This window comes from Lissotriton helveticus, chromosome 6 (assembly GCF_964261635.1).
Source record: "Lissotriton helveticus chromosome 6, aLisHel1.1, whole genome shotgun sequence".
Taxonomy (NCBI): Eukaryota; Metazoa; Chordata; class Amphibia; order Caudata; family Salamandridae; genus Lissotriton; species Lissotriton helveticus.
In genome coordinates, this window is record NC_136067.1 from 1,160,305,993 (window position 1) to 1,160,326,436 (window position 20,444).

General features: G+C 41.9%; 1 protein-coding gene across 1 annotated transcript in view; it reads left to right on the forward strand.

Annotated features, from left to right (window-relative positions):
- Positions 1–20,444, forward strand: part of EDARADD (EDAR associated via death domain) — a 404,069-nt gene that overhangs the window by 247,923 nt on the left and 135,702 nt on the right. Inside the window, exon 4 of the mRNA XM_078646952.1 lies at positions 16,568–16,656. Within this exon, the coding sequence (XP_078503078.1) occupies positions 16,568–16,656 (89 nt within the window). The remainder of the gene's footprint in view (positions 1–16,567; positions 16,657–20,444) is intronic.

Here is a 20,444-nt window from a genome sequence, read left to right on the forward strand (position 1 = left end):
TCAGGCAGTGTGGAAGTTTGTAGCCACTGAAGGCATAATTTGCCCACACTGTAGGTTGTTATTATCCCTGGGTGATGTCTTTGGGGATATCTAGGGTCTGGCCTGGTCATTTTGAACCCCTGTGTTTTATTCAGGAATCTGTCTTGACAGTTATTTGTATCTGTGGGCCAGATCAACCATTGTTTCCAATTAGGATGTGTTCTGTTTTGGTTTAATATATGGTTTACGTCTATCTCTTCATCCGTATCAGAGCTATTGCTAAACATTGTTGGCTTTGGAATAGACGGTTTATTTAAATCTTTGATTTTGGCTAGGCCAAGACAGGTGGTTTGTTGAACAGTATCATTTAAAAATATCATTTGTTCTGGGATCATGCAAGCTCTAAACAAAGCTTCTAAACCCTGTACTTGCCATTCTTTTGCACCCCAAACACTTTTTAAATCAACATTTTTGTCCCAATAATTAAATCCTAAAGTATTCATTTCCTCGAAGAATGAATCTGAATATATCAACTTTGTGTTGGTTATCATGGTTTTCATCCCTGTCTTGTTTGACAATTTATAATAAAATGTTTCAGCATTACTTGTGTTAAAACCGGAAAAATATGAATATTTGTCGTAAACAGTTCTTGAGCTCCCTTTTGGAGGTGTTGCACAATGTTCCCATTGATTATAATTTAAAACATTTCTAGGTTGTGCAGATTTATGTAAAAAATGGTTACCATAGTGGTTATAGCAATACATACTATCATAATTTGTAGAACCTTGCAAATAATCATGTTTTGTAAATTTAGCAGACATTACTAAGTCAGACATCATGTTATTAATGCTTTCGAAGTCCCAATCATCAGCAAATGAGTCTGGTTTTGCAAAGTCACTCAAGGAGATCTTGATTTGGTGTGGGTATTTCAGGATCTCGACCGGACCATAAATTTCATAGTCAGTGTTGTCCCAGGCTACCCCACCAGGTATAGGATTGGCTGTGAAGTTGGCTGAAGAAAGTTCTCTTTTCTCGACGTGTGAAGATGTGTGTGGTTTGAGGACCAAGTTGATGCTCTGACTTGCTGTGTCCATTTTAGCATATTTTCCCTCAATGAAGCGTCCCAAAGTTAATACCATGATGAGCCAAAGTATGAGGATAAATGCACCAAAACCCACCCAAAATTCAATCCATGGAGAAATCAGATATGTTTCTTTCAGTTGGTTCAAAAGTTCCTTAGCTTTGTCTTTAAAGGTTTTTGATGATGGCTGTGTCTTTGATTCACTGAGGCTTTCAGAGGAATCATCGAAGTTGATGAAGTAGCCGGATGCAGTTCTGTCAATTGTTCCAATTGCTTCAGGATTTTTGTTTCTTGCATTTTCACTTGGTACTTCATTATAGATTGGTGTGTCTCTGCTAAATGTTTTTATTTGGGTTTACAGAGGTCTGAGTTCTATTGCATCGTTGCATAGTCCTTGTTGTTCTTCTGTAGGCGTTTCGAATGTGATGAGCCTCTTTGTTAGGACCTCTGTACTGGTAGCAAACCTTGGTGTTCTGCTACTTATTGGGAGTCCACTTGGCCTACTGTTTGTTATCGGCCACATGTTGTGGTTTTACCAGGTCGATGGATACAACTCGGTTCTCCTTTTTACCAGCAAGTGGCGGTAGTACAACTGATCTTGTCCCGTTGACAGACAAGACAGGAACTGCTTTTCTTTAAGAAGGCCCAAATTCCTTCTTTACCGCGATCTTCTCCCTGACTAGATCCCCGACTTTTGGAATCCAGACAGGTCTTGCTGGGACAGGTGGGGATTCTTCAGTGGTTGTTGGCTGTTGTTTCAACTGTATGTTGCTCAGGTCTTTTCTTGTTTTGTTTAAGTCCTGCAAAATAGCCAAACGGTCTTTGACATCAAAGCTTTTTTCTTTAACCACTGAAGTCTGACTGTCAAGGTCAGAGATAATCATTCTAGTTCCAAATAATAATTCGTACGGACTGAATCCCTTCAGAGAATTTCTTGGCAAGTTATTTAGACTACGTTGGACACTTATTAGATGTTTGACCCACCCAGCTCCCGAACCTAATATCCTTTCCATTATAGATTGCTTTCTGCCTTGGTTTTTTCTTTACACCATCCCGTACCCTCAGGAAGGAAGTGAGAAGATTCCCGCTGGACTGTGCTCATTCGGCCATGTTTCCCCCCAGGCTGGTGGGCTTGAGTGAAAACAATGGTCGAACGTAGCATGCTCTTAGCGTATATGCCATTTAGACTCGCAAATCTTTGTATAACAGTCCGGACGTCAGCCGAGTGCTGGTGATCTACATTATAAGTGGAAACTAGCCTGTATATGTTAATCGCAAGCCCTGCTTTTTATTGGTCATATTATCTGCCTTGATACGACGAGGTATTAAACTGTTTCTCTCCCCACTGCGATCTCTGTTGCAGTTTGGGCAGTTTTTTACAAACATGGTGTAATGCAGGCTCATGCCTGGCCACCAGTACCGTGATTGTAATTCTTCCAGAGAATCTTTCAGTTTGAGGTGTCTGAGACCCTCGCCCTTGTGTGCGTCTGCGATTAACAAGCTTCTCCTGTCCATGTTTGGAATCACTCTATCCCCCACTCCAGGGATTCGAGCAAAAGGGACGGAGTTTGCATCGATTATGTATGTATAATTGAGTGGATAGTTGACCGGTAACGCTGAGCAGTCGCCTTTTGATGACGTTTTCACCGCCAGCATTGTTTCACCGTCAATGTATTTTAATGTACGCTTTTTTCGATCTACGGGAGCCGGTATAGTGGCTGCCGCTGCGGCTGTTTCAGCCAATGAATTCCCTACAACGTGAACGCCATCACGCTGATGACTCAGTGAGTGTGTCACGTGAGTCTTTGGTAGTTCTTTTTGTAAAAGAGCTATTTGTTCCCAGAGCAATTTCTGCTTTATTGGTGCATCTGTGTCATCTTTGTAACCGTTCTGAATCCATGTCTGCAAATCCTTGTTATATGCTTTGACGCAGTAATATGAATCTGACACTATAAGTGTCGGGAATTCGCGATCCGCATTATCCAGCGCCATTTTTAATGCTATTATTTCAGTTTGTAGTTCTGAATTAGTTTCTACTGAGTGTGATTTTGTTAATAGAGGTCTTAGTTTACCTCCGCGCCACACTTCTTTTGTAATCTCACATGTGGGGTTGTATGCATGTTCTCCCCAAACGGAGGGTTGAGCATGTCCGTCTGTATAAATTACACAGGCGTAATGTCTTAGAGGCAGAATGTCGATTGGCAGAGGATACGTCTTTTCATATTTTAGATTTTTTAATTCTTCTAGTTCTTTAGAAAATTGTCAACCAGGCTATACTTGATAATTCATATCCTACGTATAAGACCATTAAATGGGCAATTCTGGATTTTTTAAAGTTGAATTTGTAACCCTCTGCTGCGAACCCAAGTATTATGGTGTTCACTCTTTTTAAGTGAGTATCCAAGTCATCATCTGTTAAGTAAATGTCATCGACATAAGATAACGCTTCATCATCATATAGTTGCAGTAATTCTGTTACTCTCGCTGAGAATACCCCCGGGCTGTTCTTGTACCCCTGGGCTAACCGACAGAATTGCTTTTGAGTGCCATTTACTGAGAATGCAGTTAAATATCTGCTCTCTGGTGCTATGTTTTGACAAAAGAATCCATTGGAGATGTCCAAGGTTGTTTTGTATTTTTTGCGCACTATGTTATTCATTAGTGCAGCACTGTGTGAGTTTTGCACTGCAAAGGTTTTGCAACATGTGTTAAGGTGTCGGTAATCCAAAACTAGACGATATGAATTGTCTGGTTTGGAGACCGGAAACAAAGGATTGTTCATTTGTGAGGTGCAAGTTTCAATCACCCCCTGGTATTTAGCTGATCTAGTATTTCATTTACCTGTTTTTTAGCTTCTTGCTTAATTGGGTACTGCCTTTGTGCAGTAGGTTGTGATTTTAACTGGATTTTGTGAGGAGGAGAATCCTCATCCCATCCTACATGATTTTTATATAAAGCAGGTGCTAAGGCCACTGCCCACTTTCTAGCAAGTGTGTATTTTTTATGAATCGGGATTTGATTCGAGAAGGCAGGCATAATTACTTCTTCGCCATGAGGGCACTCCCTGACAAACTCTGGTGGCCAGTCTTTTTCAGCTAGAAGGATATCATAGCCCTTGGAGAGGTTATCCCAAAATAGTCCCCTTATTTTCCTAGTCTTATCTCCCTCTATACGTAATGTTATCTCGTATATCTTGTGGGGTTTGCTAACTCTGGTGTCTGCAGTTTCCACTTGAAGATATTCATTCGTGTCCTCTGTCTCCAGATGATTCATAAGGACTTTGCGAGCTATGCTCACTTCTGCTGCGCTGTCTAGCATTGTCTGAGCCCACTCTCCGTTTTTCAGTTGTGTCCTCAGTATTCTCGGCATTGTTAACTACCTTGATACTGGCTACCTTCTTTTTTGGAAATTGTAATTTCTTTTTTTGTTGAGCAGGTTCCTTGTCTTTGGACTTGGCGTGCTCTTCTCTTTGTTCTGATCGTCCTCTTCTTTCCGATTTCTGCGAGGAAGTCTGAAAAGATTGAGAGGGACGTGTATCAATGTCTTGATATCTATCAGGTTTTTTAATATTATCCCTATTTCTAAGGTTATATCTTTTCCCAGAGGGGTCACTCTGGGGTGACCTGTGTCTCTGGTTCGGAGATTTCTCCCTTCGCCTAGGAGACCTTCCTCGGGACTGGAATTTCTTTTCTTTTGGATTGGATTGTTTGTTTCCATCCCAGTTCTTTTTTGGTGAATTATTAAAAAATATTTTTTCTGGACTTTCAGTCAGTTGCGGTTTTACTGGTATTCCACCTAAACTATCTCTACCTAGTTCTTCATAAGATTTTTCTATGATTCTGGCAATTTCAGCTGGTTGGTCTGCTATATCTGTTTCTTTTAACCTTTGGCGGATCGCCACGTTTGCTGCTTCACCTTTTATATTGGCTAGTAATATAGCCGAGACCTGCTTGACGTCTTTCAGTAATTTCATACCAAGAGTTAAAGCTGGTTCTGGACCGTATTCATCTTGAATTTGTTTTAGCACATCTGGTATTACTGAAATGGATGGAACACCGTGCGTTTTTGTGTAGATTGAAGCAAAGACTGTACCCCAAGTGTCACAGTCCTCTATGAGTGGTGCGATTCCCATTGGGAGACATATAGTCAGAATCCTGTGTTTTTCTAGCGGGGTGGTGTCAGGAAACACCGCCTCTATTTGGGTGATTTTCTGTGCCAACCAGAATGGTATCTGTTCCCGTTTAGCCGGAACTTTACCTAGGCAGGATTGGATGTTCTGTGGTGTGATTTTATTTGTGTTCCCCTGGTGAGGGGTCAGCTGTGGAGGTTTAATCGCTGGCTGAATTGTTGAAGTCCGCATTACATACTGGACTAATTGTCTATGAATTTTTAGTAATTGTTTTAGCTGTATTAACAGCTCTCCAGTAGACATTCCTTCGATGTCTGGGTGTGGTGTGTATCCGGCTAAGACCGGCCACGTTGCTCCTGGTCTACCTAAAGGACCGAGCCTTGTGATGTGATTATTATGTATTAGGGCGCCATCAAATAAGAGCAAATGCTCTTGGAATTTGAGTGGTACTTCCACCTCCTCGAAAGGAGTGTAAATGTCGGGTGGAACCTCTATTTTGTAATAGTGGAAGTACTTTGTTACAGCATTTGCTGCTGGAAAATGTATCCATGTATAGTATACCTCTGTCTGCCGATATTCGTGTGCCTCAATTACGAATATGACTGTGCCACCTCTAGGTGTCAGTCCATTTTCTATAAGTTTTAAGGTTATAGATTTCCTTTTGCTGACCGGAATGAGTATTATATCCGCGTCTGCATCCTTTAGTGCAGTATCTGCTGCTGTTATTTCAGCTGCTAATCTAACTGCCTCTCTTTCTTCATCACTTTCTGACATTTTACTGTCAGGATGGTTATTTTGTTTGTTTGCAGATCAGGTTTCTTATGGAACAAAGATTAGATGCACAATATTTTGGAACAGTGTATCCTTCAACGTTGACTAAACCAAGAACCTTACATAGGAGTTCCCTCCTGCGAGGTTTTGGAGGATATTACCTTTCACCCACTCCAGACGTCTTTGGAGTATTTGGGAAAAGGGGTCTGAGTGAGAAAGCACTACTGAGTTACTATAAATGTCTTACGTTAGTTTTATCGCCCTTTCCAAACAAGTTGGGCGCCATGTAGTGTAGTTCCTATCTTCCCAATAGGCTCTGCGCATTGGAATAATACCTACAGCAGTAAAGGCCTAGGCCAGACGTTAACTAGGTCTACTACTGTCGATACTAGACTTAAGTTTTGGGTTTGCCAGCGTAGCTCAGAGTTCGCTAGAAACTTTCTCGAATGTTCAGGAAAGAATTAACTCCCCTGATTAGACAAGAAGGGATTTAGTTTCTGACAACCATAGAACATGACAACTTTGCTCTCCCCTAATCAAGAGTGTATCTCCAGAGTCGTGTGAGCACAAGGCAATTATTTTACTCAGTCAGTACGTGCATTCTTAGTCTCATCAGTTTGTAGAGAAAAGGAAGAGACGGGCGTGTTCAATAAAAAGGTGTTATTTATTGATCAGTCTCTTTTCTCGTACAAGAGAAATGGATCGATATTATTGCAATACTTATAGTTAAGTAAAGTGCATACATTAAAAGCAATAGTATAAAATAATACTGTAAAAACATTGATATGGTTTCTGAGAAATATGATGTTTAAAATGATTAAAATATATTTACATACACATATACATTTGACTAAACGTACTCAACTGGTGTTTCTAAATACGCCTACCCCGTGTACCTGACCTAAGTCTAATGCGTGGGCGGGAATAGAAAGTTACAGTTTAAGTTAAGTTTGTTTTTGCCAAGTGAATAACTAAAGAATTCTCTGTGAGGGGTTATTCAGTTCTGTACCTGGAAGTTAGGATGAATGAGGAATGGTATCTCTTTCTCTGCTCTCGATATTCCAGGCTGCCTGCGAGGGCTGCCCGAAAGCGCCGGTGCTGGGTCTCTCGGTAGGAGATAGCAGCGCGTCTCTCAGCGCGTCAGGAAGGCGGGGCTGCTGCCAGCGGGGTCTGCTCTGCTTCTGGGCTTCGGCAAGTATGGCTGCTCCGTCTCGTCACCACGCGTGTGTTTGCATAGGGCAAGATCGGCAATATTTATACCTTAAAGGTGCCGAGATTGACGTAAGGATGGACATAGATACGTCAATAAAGATGTCATACGACTTGCTCGTTAGCACATTCTTTTACTGAAGTTCTCTGTGAAATCAAAACAATGGCCGCACGGATTTTCCAGGTTGTCATAGGTTTGATTTGTTATGAGAACGTCGTATGCCTTATCAGGGGCTGGAGGAATGTCGCTTGTCTAATTAGATCTCAAGCGTTATGACCTAATCAGATAACACGTTCCTGTGCCGTAGTGTGACTGCGTCAGATAACGGTATCTGCATCATGGGGGCTTTTCTTGCCTCATGGGCTGACTGTTAGTTAACTTGATAGTTAGTTTAACCAGAATAGGGTCAGGAATAGGGGGATCGATTCAGAACCTATAGGAATACATGACACCTCAGGAGTCCTGAGGGTAGTGTGCTGGAGGGAGGCGTGTTGTGAGGGTAGCAGAGGCGAAAGCGGAACACCCAACACCCCTCTTCCCCAGTCCGCCGCCACTACCTCCACTACCTCCATTGCATCACTACATCCATTGCTGCTGACTCCCCTGTTCCTCCCTGCCCCTATAGACCCTCCAGACCCGGCTCCAGATGAGGGTCGGTTGGCAGTTCCTGAACCTGGTACTGATCCGCCCAGGTGCCGGGCGGTGAGTTGAGGGGGTGTTGCGTCAGATAGAAGCTGACAGACAGAAGCGGATAGCAGGTAGATAGCACGCTGCGGCAGGTCCTGTGCTGTGCCGTGGGGGGTCTGCTGGTACATAACAAGTGCTGGGGCAGAGGCTGCCTGGAAGGAGAGAGTGAGAGCCCCTCAACGTGTGTTGCAATTGCGGACGGCTGAGTATATGACAAAAAGGAGGTGAGGCTCAAGTCATCCCCAGGAAACACACACATAATAAGACTTACCAATACAACCGATACAAAAAAAAACAAAAAAAAAAAAACCTTAGAATGAGATCTGGTACAAAACGGCAAGCTGCTCCCAGCAAAAAGCAAAAAAAAACCTTCCCGAAACCCATCCCCAAAGATGCCTCTATGTCTTCATCTGACGGCGAGTCCGAGACTCAGGGAGAAAGGGAGAGGTTGGACATGGGAAAATTGGTGGCTATACCCGAGAATCCAGGTTCAGTGACGGGTAAACAATGGCAGCAAAAAATTAACAAATTCTTTTTTCTAAAAGACCCGGTCACGGCAATCTTTGCCGCTACAGCGGAGGCGCAAAATCTCCCGAGCCCGATCCTGCCAGATATGATCAAACCGTCACTTGTACCAGGGGCTTCTAGCAAGGAAACAAAGCAAATGGACCAACGTCCACATGTGAACAGTGTAAATTTATCAGGCATAATAGATCGGACAGCGAAAACCAATAACATGGAAAAACAGACAGAAATAGTGCAGGCTCAAGTGCACAATACAACTGGGCCCCCTGCGAACACGGATTTCAAAAAGGGAGCGGACATCAAAACCTCAACCCAATTAAGTACCCAAGACACAAAGGGTACGTACAAACCAGCATCCTACCTGCTAACACCACAGGGTCTGGAGTCGCTTGAAAATATTTTTGCTAAAACAGGTTTTCAAAACATCAGCTTCAAAGACAATACTAAGTGCAATAAAACACCTCAAGGGGCAGACTTAGGAGGTTTGCTAAGCCAGAGTCTGGAAGGGGAGGCAAAAACGGAAGATCTCCCACCTACCACAATCACCCCAAAGCCGACTGTAACCTCTAAGAAAAAAACTAAAAGATAATTAGAATTCGGGCAATCCACAACGGAACATCTGACTACAAAGGTGTACACTCAAGAGCTAGTGGCATCAACACCGCGAAACTTAGAGGATCAAGGTAGCAGCCACAGAATTCTGATTGAAGATACCAGTAGTGTCGGCAGTGAGGCAATCAAGCATTCCCAGTTGGATCCCATTTTAATTTCATCGGCAAGCAGGATTGAACAGTCCTGCGTAAACTTAGAGAACGAAGTCAACTCTTAACACAATACAAATTGGGGGAAGACCCTAATCAGCACATTGGACCAGGCAATAAGGGCATTAAACTTCCAATCGGATAAAATGGAAGTCCAAATAGACCTAATTAACATCATCGCAGAGCATATATCAAACATAAGCTCTAAGGCAGACACAATAATGACCTTATTAGTCAAAAAGGAAAACGCGGAAAAAACCACAAACACTAACACAGACCAGCTAACTCCAGGAAATAGAACACAAACCAAAAACAACGCCAAATCTAGTCGCTGCAACTGTGGTAGTATAATTGAAAAACTTGCAACCCTCCCAGAGATCCTAAACGACATCCTGGGAGCAGTGAAATCGACTTGCGAACAAAAGGGAATTCGGGAACACACGGACTCTATCCAGAACGAAGAAATTCCAAATGCCCAAACTGGACGACAAAACCCGGACCTATCCAATAAAGGGGCTCGGAAGAAAACAACCACAGGGCAAGACGTAGGGGCGACGGAAAGCCAAGAAGAACAAATCTATGAAGGCTCGCCTACCCCTCCAACTGAGCAACAGGATAAACTAACAAAACGTCAACGAAAGAGAGCCAGGAAGGCCCGGACCAAACATAATAAGAATCACATCGTTGCCCCAGAACACATCTTTCCAATCTTTACAAAGAACGTAAGTCAAGGTTTGGAAATAAATAAGGACATGCCGAATTCTCCCAACAGTAGACAGGACCAACAATATTTGGAACAGGTTAGTTTTTCTTTTGAGAACACTATAACGGTGGAGTCAACACATAAATCAGAAGTAAAAACCTTCAACGGGCCAAGGGAACCCAAACAATCAAACAAAGGCCCAAATATTCCCAGATGTCAATCAAAAGAAACAGTACGAACAAGAGATTATGTGGACAACTGCTCCAACGAAAGCGATAAGGACTCGGACATCCATGAAGAAGCCGGCAGCATAGAGGCCAGCTCGCCCCCACTTCATAGAAAAGAAGCAGAGGAATCACGCAAACCCAACATTAGGTACCGGAGCAAAAACATAAGCACCGGCACAAGGGAACTAAAAACCGCTCAACTTGAACAAGATCAGAGAGTTCTAAAGATTTCCACTAACGCATCAGGCAGGAGCGTTACAACAAAAAGTGACCCCCCCTGAACTTGAGCAATTAGCACAAAACACAGAAATCAAACTTGTGAATAAGTCAGAAAATAGTACTGAGGCATCAACAGCTCACGCAAAAGATCCTAATCCAACCAAAGGGCCCTTAGGAACAAAAATCAACTCACCGACTCAGGTGGGCAACCTGACACGAATACCAGATGAAATCGAACCCGTTGTGGCTTTTATCACTGAATATTTAACAAAGGGAAGGCATGACATCATCAATAGAGGAAACATTCTAAAACTGCTTAAGGAAATCCCGGAACTCAGTGGAATAGCTTTGCACGACATGGAAGCAGTAGAGTTCCAGCAAAACAGAGCTAGGCCAGAAATAGAAAATTCAGTCACTACCTGGAAATCAAAAGAGCTGGCAGCAAAAATCTACTCTCACAAAGCAATATTCGAGAGTTGGGGAATCAATTTACAGCAACATAAGCAACCAAGATACCCCTACCCCCTCCATAACAACTTAGATCATCATAAGGACGTGAAGTCCCAAAGGCCCAAGACAAAATCATGCTTACACGCAGCCCGAGCAACATCTCCGGGCAAAAGAATACAAACAAATACAAACAAAAACCATTCTAAAAAATCAGATAATCACATATCAGCTTCACTGCAGTAACCAAGACTGGTCATGGATCCTGTCAGCTCTAAGCGAAAAGTGTTCCTAGAACAGATATAACAACTACAGCCAGAGAACGATCAAAACTCTGGCAGAAGGAAGAAACAAATGCGGAACCAATTAACTTATGCTCTTGGAATGTGCATAGTTTTAGTAGCATGGAGCACGACCATGAAACGCAAACATTTTTATATGAACTGGACATAATACTCTTACAAGAAACCTGGAACTTGAATCATCCAGGCATTCCAGGTTTCACGGACCATCACATACTCGCAGAGAGGCACGCAAAACACGGGCACCCAAGAGGTGGTCTAACAATCCTCGTTTCTCAAAAATATAACTGGAATCAAGAAATATTGGACGTTGGGCTAAACTGGGTTCAAGTCATAAAAATAACAATACAGCCCCAGTATCAATTGCTACTTTTAATCATTTACATACACCCAGACCGTAAAGCAAAAAAGGAAAAATTTGAAATACTGTTTAAACTCATTAAAACCTTACAAAAAACTAATAAACAAAGCCCCATGATAATTTCAGGAGACTTTAACTCTAATCTGCTTAGCACTGATAGGGGTGGAACGAACAGGGAAAAAAGGGTAGCATTCGGTGCCAATCAAGCCGACTGGGGCAAGATAAACTCAATGGGCTTGACAATACTTAACAGCAAAAAAAAAAGACTACTCCCAGCCGCGCCCCACCTATGTGAGCGGCAACGTTAAATCGACTTTAGATTTCACATTGGTAAGTACGAGCCTGATAAATTCAATAGTGGACTATACAATAGTTCAGCGCTTGGAAAGCGATCATTTCCCTCAAATCATTAGGATGGCTATCGCAGTTCCAAGAGCAGAGAAAATAAGCTCATTACAGGGACAAACAGAAAAATATAACCTGCGGAAAATCAAATGGAGGGGTGGAGAAACACAGAAAATCTTGACCACAGCAAGTAATTTTATGTTAAAACTTGGGAGCCTAGACAATGGAAACCCTATAAACAACTGGGAAAATTTGCTGGAGGAACTTAAGGAAAAACACTCAGTCTAGCCGAGAGCAATTAGAGATCCAAAAGGAAAGCCAGCGCCCTGGTTTAACGCAGAATTAAAACAAGAAAAAAGAAAATTGGCCAGGGCTCAAAGATCGGCGGCAAAGGGACAATGCTTAAATATCATAGAGCTCAGAAGCATGAGAAAGGTATACCGGAAAAAATTATGGACAGCAAAAGCCCAAAACAAAGAACGGGTTTGGGTAAAGTTACTGATCTCAAGTAAAAAAGCATCCTCCAGAGAATTCTGGGCAATCATTAACAAACTAAACTTGGGAGCAGCATTGCAACAGGATCCCGGAATCAGCAACAAGGAATGGGGGATACACATGAAGAACCTTTACTTAACAAAGGAACCCCAAAGAACAGAAAAAAAACCACAAGGGACACCAACGGAGATCGAAACTGACAGCTCAAGACCGCATGACAGCGTAATTTTGGAAATAAACCTCAAAGGCGAAGAAGTATTGATTACCCGGGCCCAAATAAAAAGGCTAATCCAAAAATTAAAACCAGAGGGGGCACCGGGACCAAATGGTTTCCCAACAGCAGTCTACAAAACAAACATAGACTTCTGGGCCGAACTTTTAGCAACATTATTCAATCAAATCCCGAAAAAATGAATTCTTCCGGCAACATGGAGAGGAAATATCATCCATCCAATCCACAAGAAAGGGGACCGGAAAGACCCAGGAAATTATCGATTAATTTCCCTAATAGACGTCGAAGCCAAGCTGTACGCCTCATGCCTTTGGAAAGAGCTGCAGGACTGGGAAACATCGACCAATATAATTCCCAGGTTTCAAATTGGCTTTAGACTAGGGATGGGGACAAGCACTAACCTGGTCAACCTGGGCCTGCTAACGGAAAACGCCCAAAAAAGAAAACAACAACTATATGGATGTTTCATCAACATAAAATCAGCTTTCAACCACGTAAGCAGGCCTAGACTTTGGAGTAAACTAAGAAAGTGGGGGATGCCGGAATACTTAATAAAAGCAATAACGAGCCTATACAGTGAAACATGGGCGAAGGTCAAACAAGGGAACGGCACCAGCCTCACTCACAAAATAGAGACACAGGACGGTTTAAAACAAGGTTGCGTCCTTGCCCCCAGCCTTTTTAATTTATATCTTTCTGACATTGGAAGTAACTTAGACGCAACGGAAAGTCACACACCGAAACTCTGCAATGTTCCCGTGCCCATAATGCAGTACGCCCGACGACATAGTCTTACTAAGCAAAACCCCAGTTGGTCTGCAACGCTTAGTAAACATGTTAGCCTCATATTTAGCACAAGAAAACCTAGAGTTAAACAAAGACAAAACAAAAGTGCTCCGAATTGTGGAGGGGAAGAACCTAAAATATAGATGGTCAATCAACAACTCTGTTCTTGAAGAGCAGACCTCATACAAATACTTGGGGATGACCATTGAGCGGGGCAATACAAAAAAAAGGCACATACAGTTATTAAGAGGGAAGGCGCAATCATTAATTTACGCATATAGGCAATTGCAAAAAACACTGGGAGGTCCAAATGATATGCACTTACTCAAAGTAATGGCTGCACAAATCATACCAACTTTGTCATACGGACTAATTGCATGGCTCGGAGGTGAATCAACGTTACTAAACAATTTACAAAATAAAATATATAAAGTTGTGTTCGGGCTGCCATACACAGCCGCGCCAGCCCAAGTTCGCCTAGAATTTGGCCTGGCAAAAACAAGAAATCAGGTCGATGTCCACATTTGCAAAATTCTGCCACAAGCTCCGAACTGCCCCCAGTGAGTCATTGGACAATCTATGCTGGGAGGAAATAAACTTTCAGGAAGCCAAGCCCAATACCACCCAATGGGGAAAATTTCTCAGCACGAGTTTGACAACATTGGGCCTATACGAAGTGCGGAAAAAAAATATCGATCACAATCAGTTCTGTGAAGTAGTAAACGGATCAGCAAAAAGGATTTCTGTGCTTAAAGATAAAAGAACTCTAACTAAACGGCGACACGCCTGGACAGTAGTGAATTCGTACACCACCCAAAAACCACAAGTCTACCTAGTCTTACACTACTGCCAACATTTAAAAAAATCATTGATAGCGTATCGACTTGGTATGCACCACTCAAAAGATCTAAGGCCTTCTTGGAAACATCAACGTGAAAGCACTAATTGCAGATTATGCGGATACAAAAAGGAAACAGTGACACACTTGTTATGTGTATGCCCAGCGCTGCAGGCCCTAAGATGAAGATATCTACGGGCAATTTTCAACACATTGAAGATCCGTACCTGCAGGCAGGCGGTGATATGCTGGCTGAGTGGTGTCTCACCTATTCTTTCATGCCGGGGAGTCAAATTTATGGCGAAGGTAACAAAGCTGTTACAAGACTCGGAATAGACAAAGGAACCTGCCGCCACGAACAAAAAGTAGAGCAGGGACTGATCACTGGGGGATAAAGGTCATCCAGCGAAAGACCTGATACGCACAAACCCAGTATGTTCTAAACCAAGATACATGACCACAGAGAGGATAATTTTGGGAGACAGACTATTCTGATTTTTCTTCATGTATACTAGCCCTTTGTATTTGTTGTTGTGTTGTTTTTATTTTTTGCAAATATTGTAAAGATTTTAATTAATCACACAATAAAAAAAATGATGATGATGATAGTTGTCCTTCCTTAAAGATGCTATTGGTCGCATCCTTACTACCCCCGTTCCGGACATCATTTTAGGAGGAAACTTTAGTATTGTCCCTGATGCCATACTAGACTGCTCCACACAGAGGGTGGGACAAAACAGGTCACTTAACGCTTAGTTTAGGCAGTAGACAGCAGAGATAGGGCGGAGTGATTTGTGAAGATACTATTACCCCACCGTGAGGAATATTCTTTTCTGCTGCCCACCAGACCTATGCTAGAATTGATCTTTTTTTAATGTTTCCCCCATCGTATCTCCCACATCGGTAGTGGAGATTGGGAAGTCTGCTCTGTCTGATCACTCCCCATCACTCTACAATTTACCTTTCCTACTACTGCATCTCCACTGGGCACCTTGTGTCTCACCCACAAATTACTAACATATGACAAGACAGTCAAGGACATCACAGTCACAATCCACTCCTTCTTAGCCACCAATGACACCCCTGATACCCCTATCGCCCTGTTTGTTTGAAAAGTTTTATAGAGCGCGAACAAGACCCAAAGGGGTATCAGAGCCCAATACAGAGTTGGCGCCAGCAAGTATACAAAAGCATAAAGAAGATAAGTGAAGTTACAACCTGTGGGAAAACATTCAAGAATACAGAGTAGGGTGTATCAGAGGTGCCATAGAGCGCTACGAGTAAAACATCATACAGTAGAAAGAACCAAGAGGTGCGATGTGCATCAACGAATTTTAACAAAAAGGAAACGAGTAAAATCAACAGTTAATGCAGTAAAAGGAGCTATCGAGGACTAGAACAAAAAGAAGGTAAAACATATAATAGAACATCAGTGCAAATACTTCAAGACTTTGGGTATTAACAAAACACACGAGCATGATCAATGCGTTAACGTTCGTTCATTAGTAGTCTTTTGACCAGTTTTTTAAAGGGAGTAGTGGAAGGACTGGATCTGATTTCGGGTGGCAAGGAATTCCAGATTCTCGGCGCAAGACAGGTGAACACACGTTTGTATGATCTTTTCTTTTTGAATCTTGGAGGTTTCAAGAAAAGGGCGGACGTATTTCTGAGGTTCTGGCTGGAGCCCGATCGCTCAAGCTTATTTACTAAGTAGTATGGGGTATTGTGCTGTATTGTGGTGTATGGCTTTATGAGTCAGACAAGCTATCTTGAGTTGGATTATATCTTCAATAAATTACCAAATTAGTTGCAAAAGGTCAGGTGAAATGTGATCAAAATAAGATAATCACCCGCCCTCCTCCCCTGTCCCAATGAAAAGTACTGGTGATCAAACCATCTGGTATCCATGCATCGCCAGTCTGCCCTGAGTAGGTGTGTTTACTGAATGAGGCATATATTGCACTTCGCATCTCCAATCACAGACAGAAGTGGCAAGTATTTAGCTGGTGCATTAAGGCCTCTCACATTCAAGCTAAGTATACTAATCATTGGGAAGTGCGTGCCTGGACGTGCTAGAGGACGGATAGTGTCCTGGTCAAAAGCATACAATGTGAGAGAAAGTTACTTTATGGAGGATACAGGGAGTAGGTGGTACCTGAACAGATCTGAAGAAAAGAAAAGAAGTTGATATAGTAGCCAGACGCAGTTCGATCTATCTTTGGCAGCTCTGCAGAGTTTATAGAACAGGCAGGTGTTTCTTGTGAAGGCACATTAATGTAAGTGTCATTATTGGGCCAAATTGCAATTTGCGTTTCAGTTGTATTTGGATGTTGTTCAATTAGCAAAGAATTTGTCTAGACACAATAAAAAATCCCTTTACATTCCGACCCTGTTTCGATGTTACAGTTCAGTTGTATTGTGTTTCATTTGAATGCATTCAAGTTTTTATGACAAATATATTTCTTTCAGCTAAAGGCAGCCTAGCAGGAGAAACAACTCTGGAAGTAGCCTCAATTGCCATCCAGACAAATTCATCTGATTCTGAAAGTATAAAACAGGTATGAACTTTTAAACTGCAATATATCATAACTCATTTTTTATTGAACAAATATAACAGTGTGGACCACCAATTATACACACACAGACATATGCATTTTACATTTGCAAAGACTTTTGCTTGATCCTTAATTTCTGATTTTCATTAAGCATACCCTATCTATGTATTTCCTCCAAGTGTTTCTCATTCACAATTTTCTACTGCCTTTCCTGTCCACTATATTGCCTGAATTCTTGAATTATTCTGTTGTCTAAAAACGGCTCTAATAATTAGTTTTGGCATGTTCCAAACGGTCTACATTTATTTCAGTTTAAGAAAATGCATAAGACGTACAAAACTCAAACGTACGCATTTAATTACTTTCATGATCAAATCCATCCAGTTCCTATGAATACAAACATACTTTAAAAACTCCAAGGGCAATTTATTGTTGGTCTCACTTACAAACTACATTTAAAAAACAGTATCTTACAAATTATACACGCTTTGCCTGGGCTAGCAAGTCCGAAATGGGGACGCGCCCTAAAGAGGCTCCACACACCTACCCTTTTATCCACTAATAATCCTGGCCAAATTTAGCCATCTGCTGCCTTAATATGCCCCATCTGCCTCCCGCTATTGTCCTTGAAGCTGTGCAGATTACATACATTACAAAGAGAGGAGCCCCACAGACCAAAAGAAGAGGGCACCGAATAAGACTTAAAATGCCGAATTAAATAATTTCCTTGGAGTACGTTTATCATGCAATCACTCCACATATATTCACATACATAAAAACAGGAGCACAAATTAGCAGGATACCTAAACACTTATTAAGTCACTTTAATAAAAACATTCCATCAAATATGCATCATATTATATCTTAAAAATTATTAAAAACATGTATCAACACAAGTTTATTAATAGCTAAAAGCGGAAAAGACTCTAAAAAGACAATCACATTTGTCATCAGAATGTTAATTTGTGAGAGTACATAAAGACAACACACAACAAAAATTCAATTTCTTTGTCTAAGAGTAGTTCTGTACTAATTTAACAAGGACGTAAAGCGTTGACCCGTTTCGGTGGATTAAAATGAATGAAGACCACCTTCTTCAGGACAATAAAATTATATCTTCTCCACACCTATGAGTTTTTCATACATCCTATTTGAGAAAAAACGACCTGTAATTTATGTTTTCTTTCAGTACTATAACACACGCATATTTTGAAAAAATACATCAATTCATCTGAATGAAAACCATAATCACAATAAGTGTTCCTGTATCCAACCATACATATGTTAATACAGTAGTCAGGCTAGAAACAAAACACCCAACAAACCATGAGCATATAATCAGTTCTACCCTCTTACTTGAACCATACTGAAACCTGACCTACTCCCCTTTGTAATAATAGATGTAGTTTTTTTGTAAAGCTTCCTTCTCCATACAACTTTAAATTGGCAGCTGTAAAGAATATGTACAAAATTGGCAACATTCTCAGTTTGAATATTAAGTCTATTAAACCATATGCCATGTTTTAAAAATCATATCCATGTACCATTGTACTCCGTAACCACCCATCATTCTTAAGCCATGGTGCCTTGTCACTGCAGCACAATTTGTTCCTCGTCTGGCTCCCAATTTTTTTCCTTCTATGCTCTGTGTGCTACAATGCCTTAGTACCCAAAGGCTTTGCGAGAAAGGCTCTGACAATGTTCACTCGCAATTCCACGCCTTCCTGCCTTTATTTTAACAGAGAGCCTTAACTGTTGTTTATAATACATCTTCTTTCACATCTTCAATTGCATTTTTGTCAGATGAGCCAACCAAGTAACTTTATGAAATTCACATGCAGAATATGTGCTTAAGGCTCAAGTCACTTAATTAAGATTTATGCCAATTATCTTTGAAAGCACAGTATTATGCAATCCTAAATTTGGTGGTGGTAATTAAACACTATTCAGAACTCGAGTTCATTTGCTGCATGGCAGTTACTGGGAGAATTTCTGTTATGAGCTTGGTATTTTAGCACAAAACACAATGTTTGAATGGTGTCATTGCTTGTTATATAGCAAATGCTGATCTCCACCATACGTTTTAGGTGAATTAATATAAGTACCTTATTTCAGAGACTCTGGCTGTTAATAATGAAACTCAGTTAGGGGTGGCCACTGTCCAGGAGTAGCAGCTCCCACCCCTGGCTTGCCCTTGGATACTCGTGGAGTGGCACTGCCCTTGTTGGTTTCTAACCCTGCGCCAGGTGTAATGAAGAAGGCAGGAGCAGAAATGGAAACTAAGGAAATTTTTTAATGGCCTATTAGTGTGTGAAGTGCCCCATACCGGACGACTTTTAAAACCTTTTTACTATAAGAGAGAGGAGGAGGGGGCATAAACAAGGAGAGGTATGGCTAGCGAGTAGCCTGAGAGCCACACCTCCCTCTCCCCTAAAACTCTAACAAAAGCTTCAGAGGCTACCACTAATTTCCTAGGGAGGTTGCTTGAAACCCCCTTTATGGACGTTAGCAATGCAAAGCCTCCACACACACAAGCTGGAAGGCTGCTCTGTGAAAGGGTTTCCAGCTCACCTTGTCTAATACTATGATAACAGCTCTTCCCCGGGTGGCCATGTGAAGGGAGCCAATAGTGTGACACACGCTCACACCATGTGAGGTAGCAGTTCTAGCTTCCACATCTTGCCCTTACTGCAGCTGGGCCCTTCGGAGCAAGTAGGACTAGGAGGCTGTTGAAGGGCTTGGGCTCGGATCAGAGATCAACTCTGTGATGTCATCAGAGGATTGGTGATGTCATTTGCCTAACACTGCGCCTTTTGTGCAGCTAATTGTGCAGCTAATTTGTTACAGTTTGGAATGGATGCACGGCAGACCCACCATTTTCAGCTTGCGGAGGCCAAAAAACACGAATACTATTCAGCTGGATAATCTGTTCCTTAGACATTAAAAACAAAACATCACAGAACACACAAGAATTGGGTATAATGAAACAGCAAGTCTCTTTTGAAAACTTCTGTCAGATTGCACACTGGGAACTGCAGCTACCATACCGTCACTGTGGCCCGATTGCATCTTTTAGAAGTGAACCATCCGCTGAACACACAAGTGTGCGCATTTTAACAGCGCAAACTCCTTTCTTGTGAAATTCAGACTGAAATCCGGACAATTAAAAAAAATAGAGAGGTCACGGACCAACTGAGCCAGCATCAAGGTAACGCACAGAGGGCTCCTAGAAATTTACACGTTAGCCTAAGTGGCAGGTGCCAGTGGCAAAGACACTAGTGGCCAGTGGAAAACAAAACAAAAGGACTCACTTGTGTAAAAAAAAAAGAAACACTAGAAAGCCCTGTTGTCTGCTTAAAATATATTTTTCAGCACAAGTTCCAAGTTGGGGCTTGTGCTGAAAAATATCTTTTAAGTAGACTTGCTGACCCCAACCTTCGCCCCAGTTTCAGCCCCCAAGAGTCAAGTAGCACAGCACCACCAAAGGGAGCAGCGCTCGGAACATTGCAGCTGGCCTGCCCCTGCCCGGAGATGGACACACACACTAACAACACCTGATGAAAAGAAAACCCATTTATACAGAATCTAACCTGAGATCATGTTTGAGGTCAGTGCTGCACTGCTGGGGTGGCGGCCCTGATGGAGCGAGATAGAAAACAAAATTTTGTTTAAACTCGCAAAGTCACATTTCCATAACATGAATAAAATTATTAATGATTTGTGATATGTCGTACTAATATAACCTAGATTAAACTTTACACGTGGGGGACTAACATGTGTGCTCATAAACG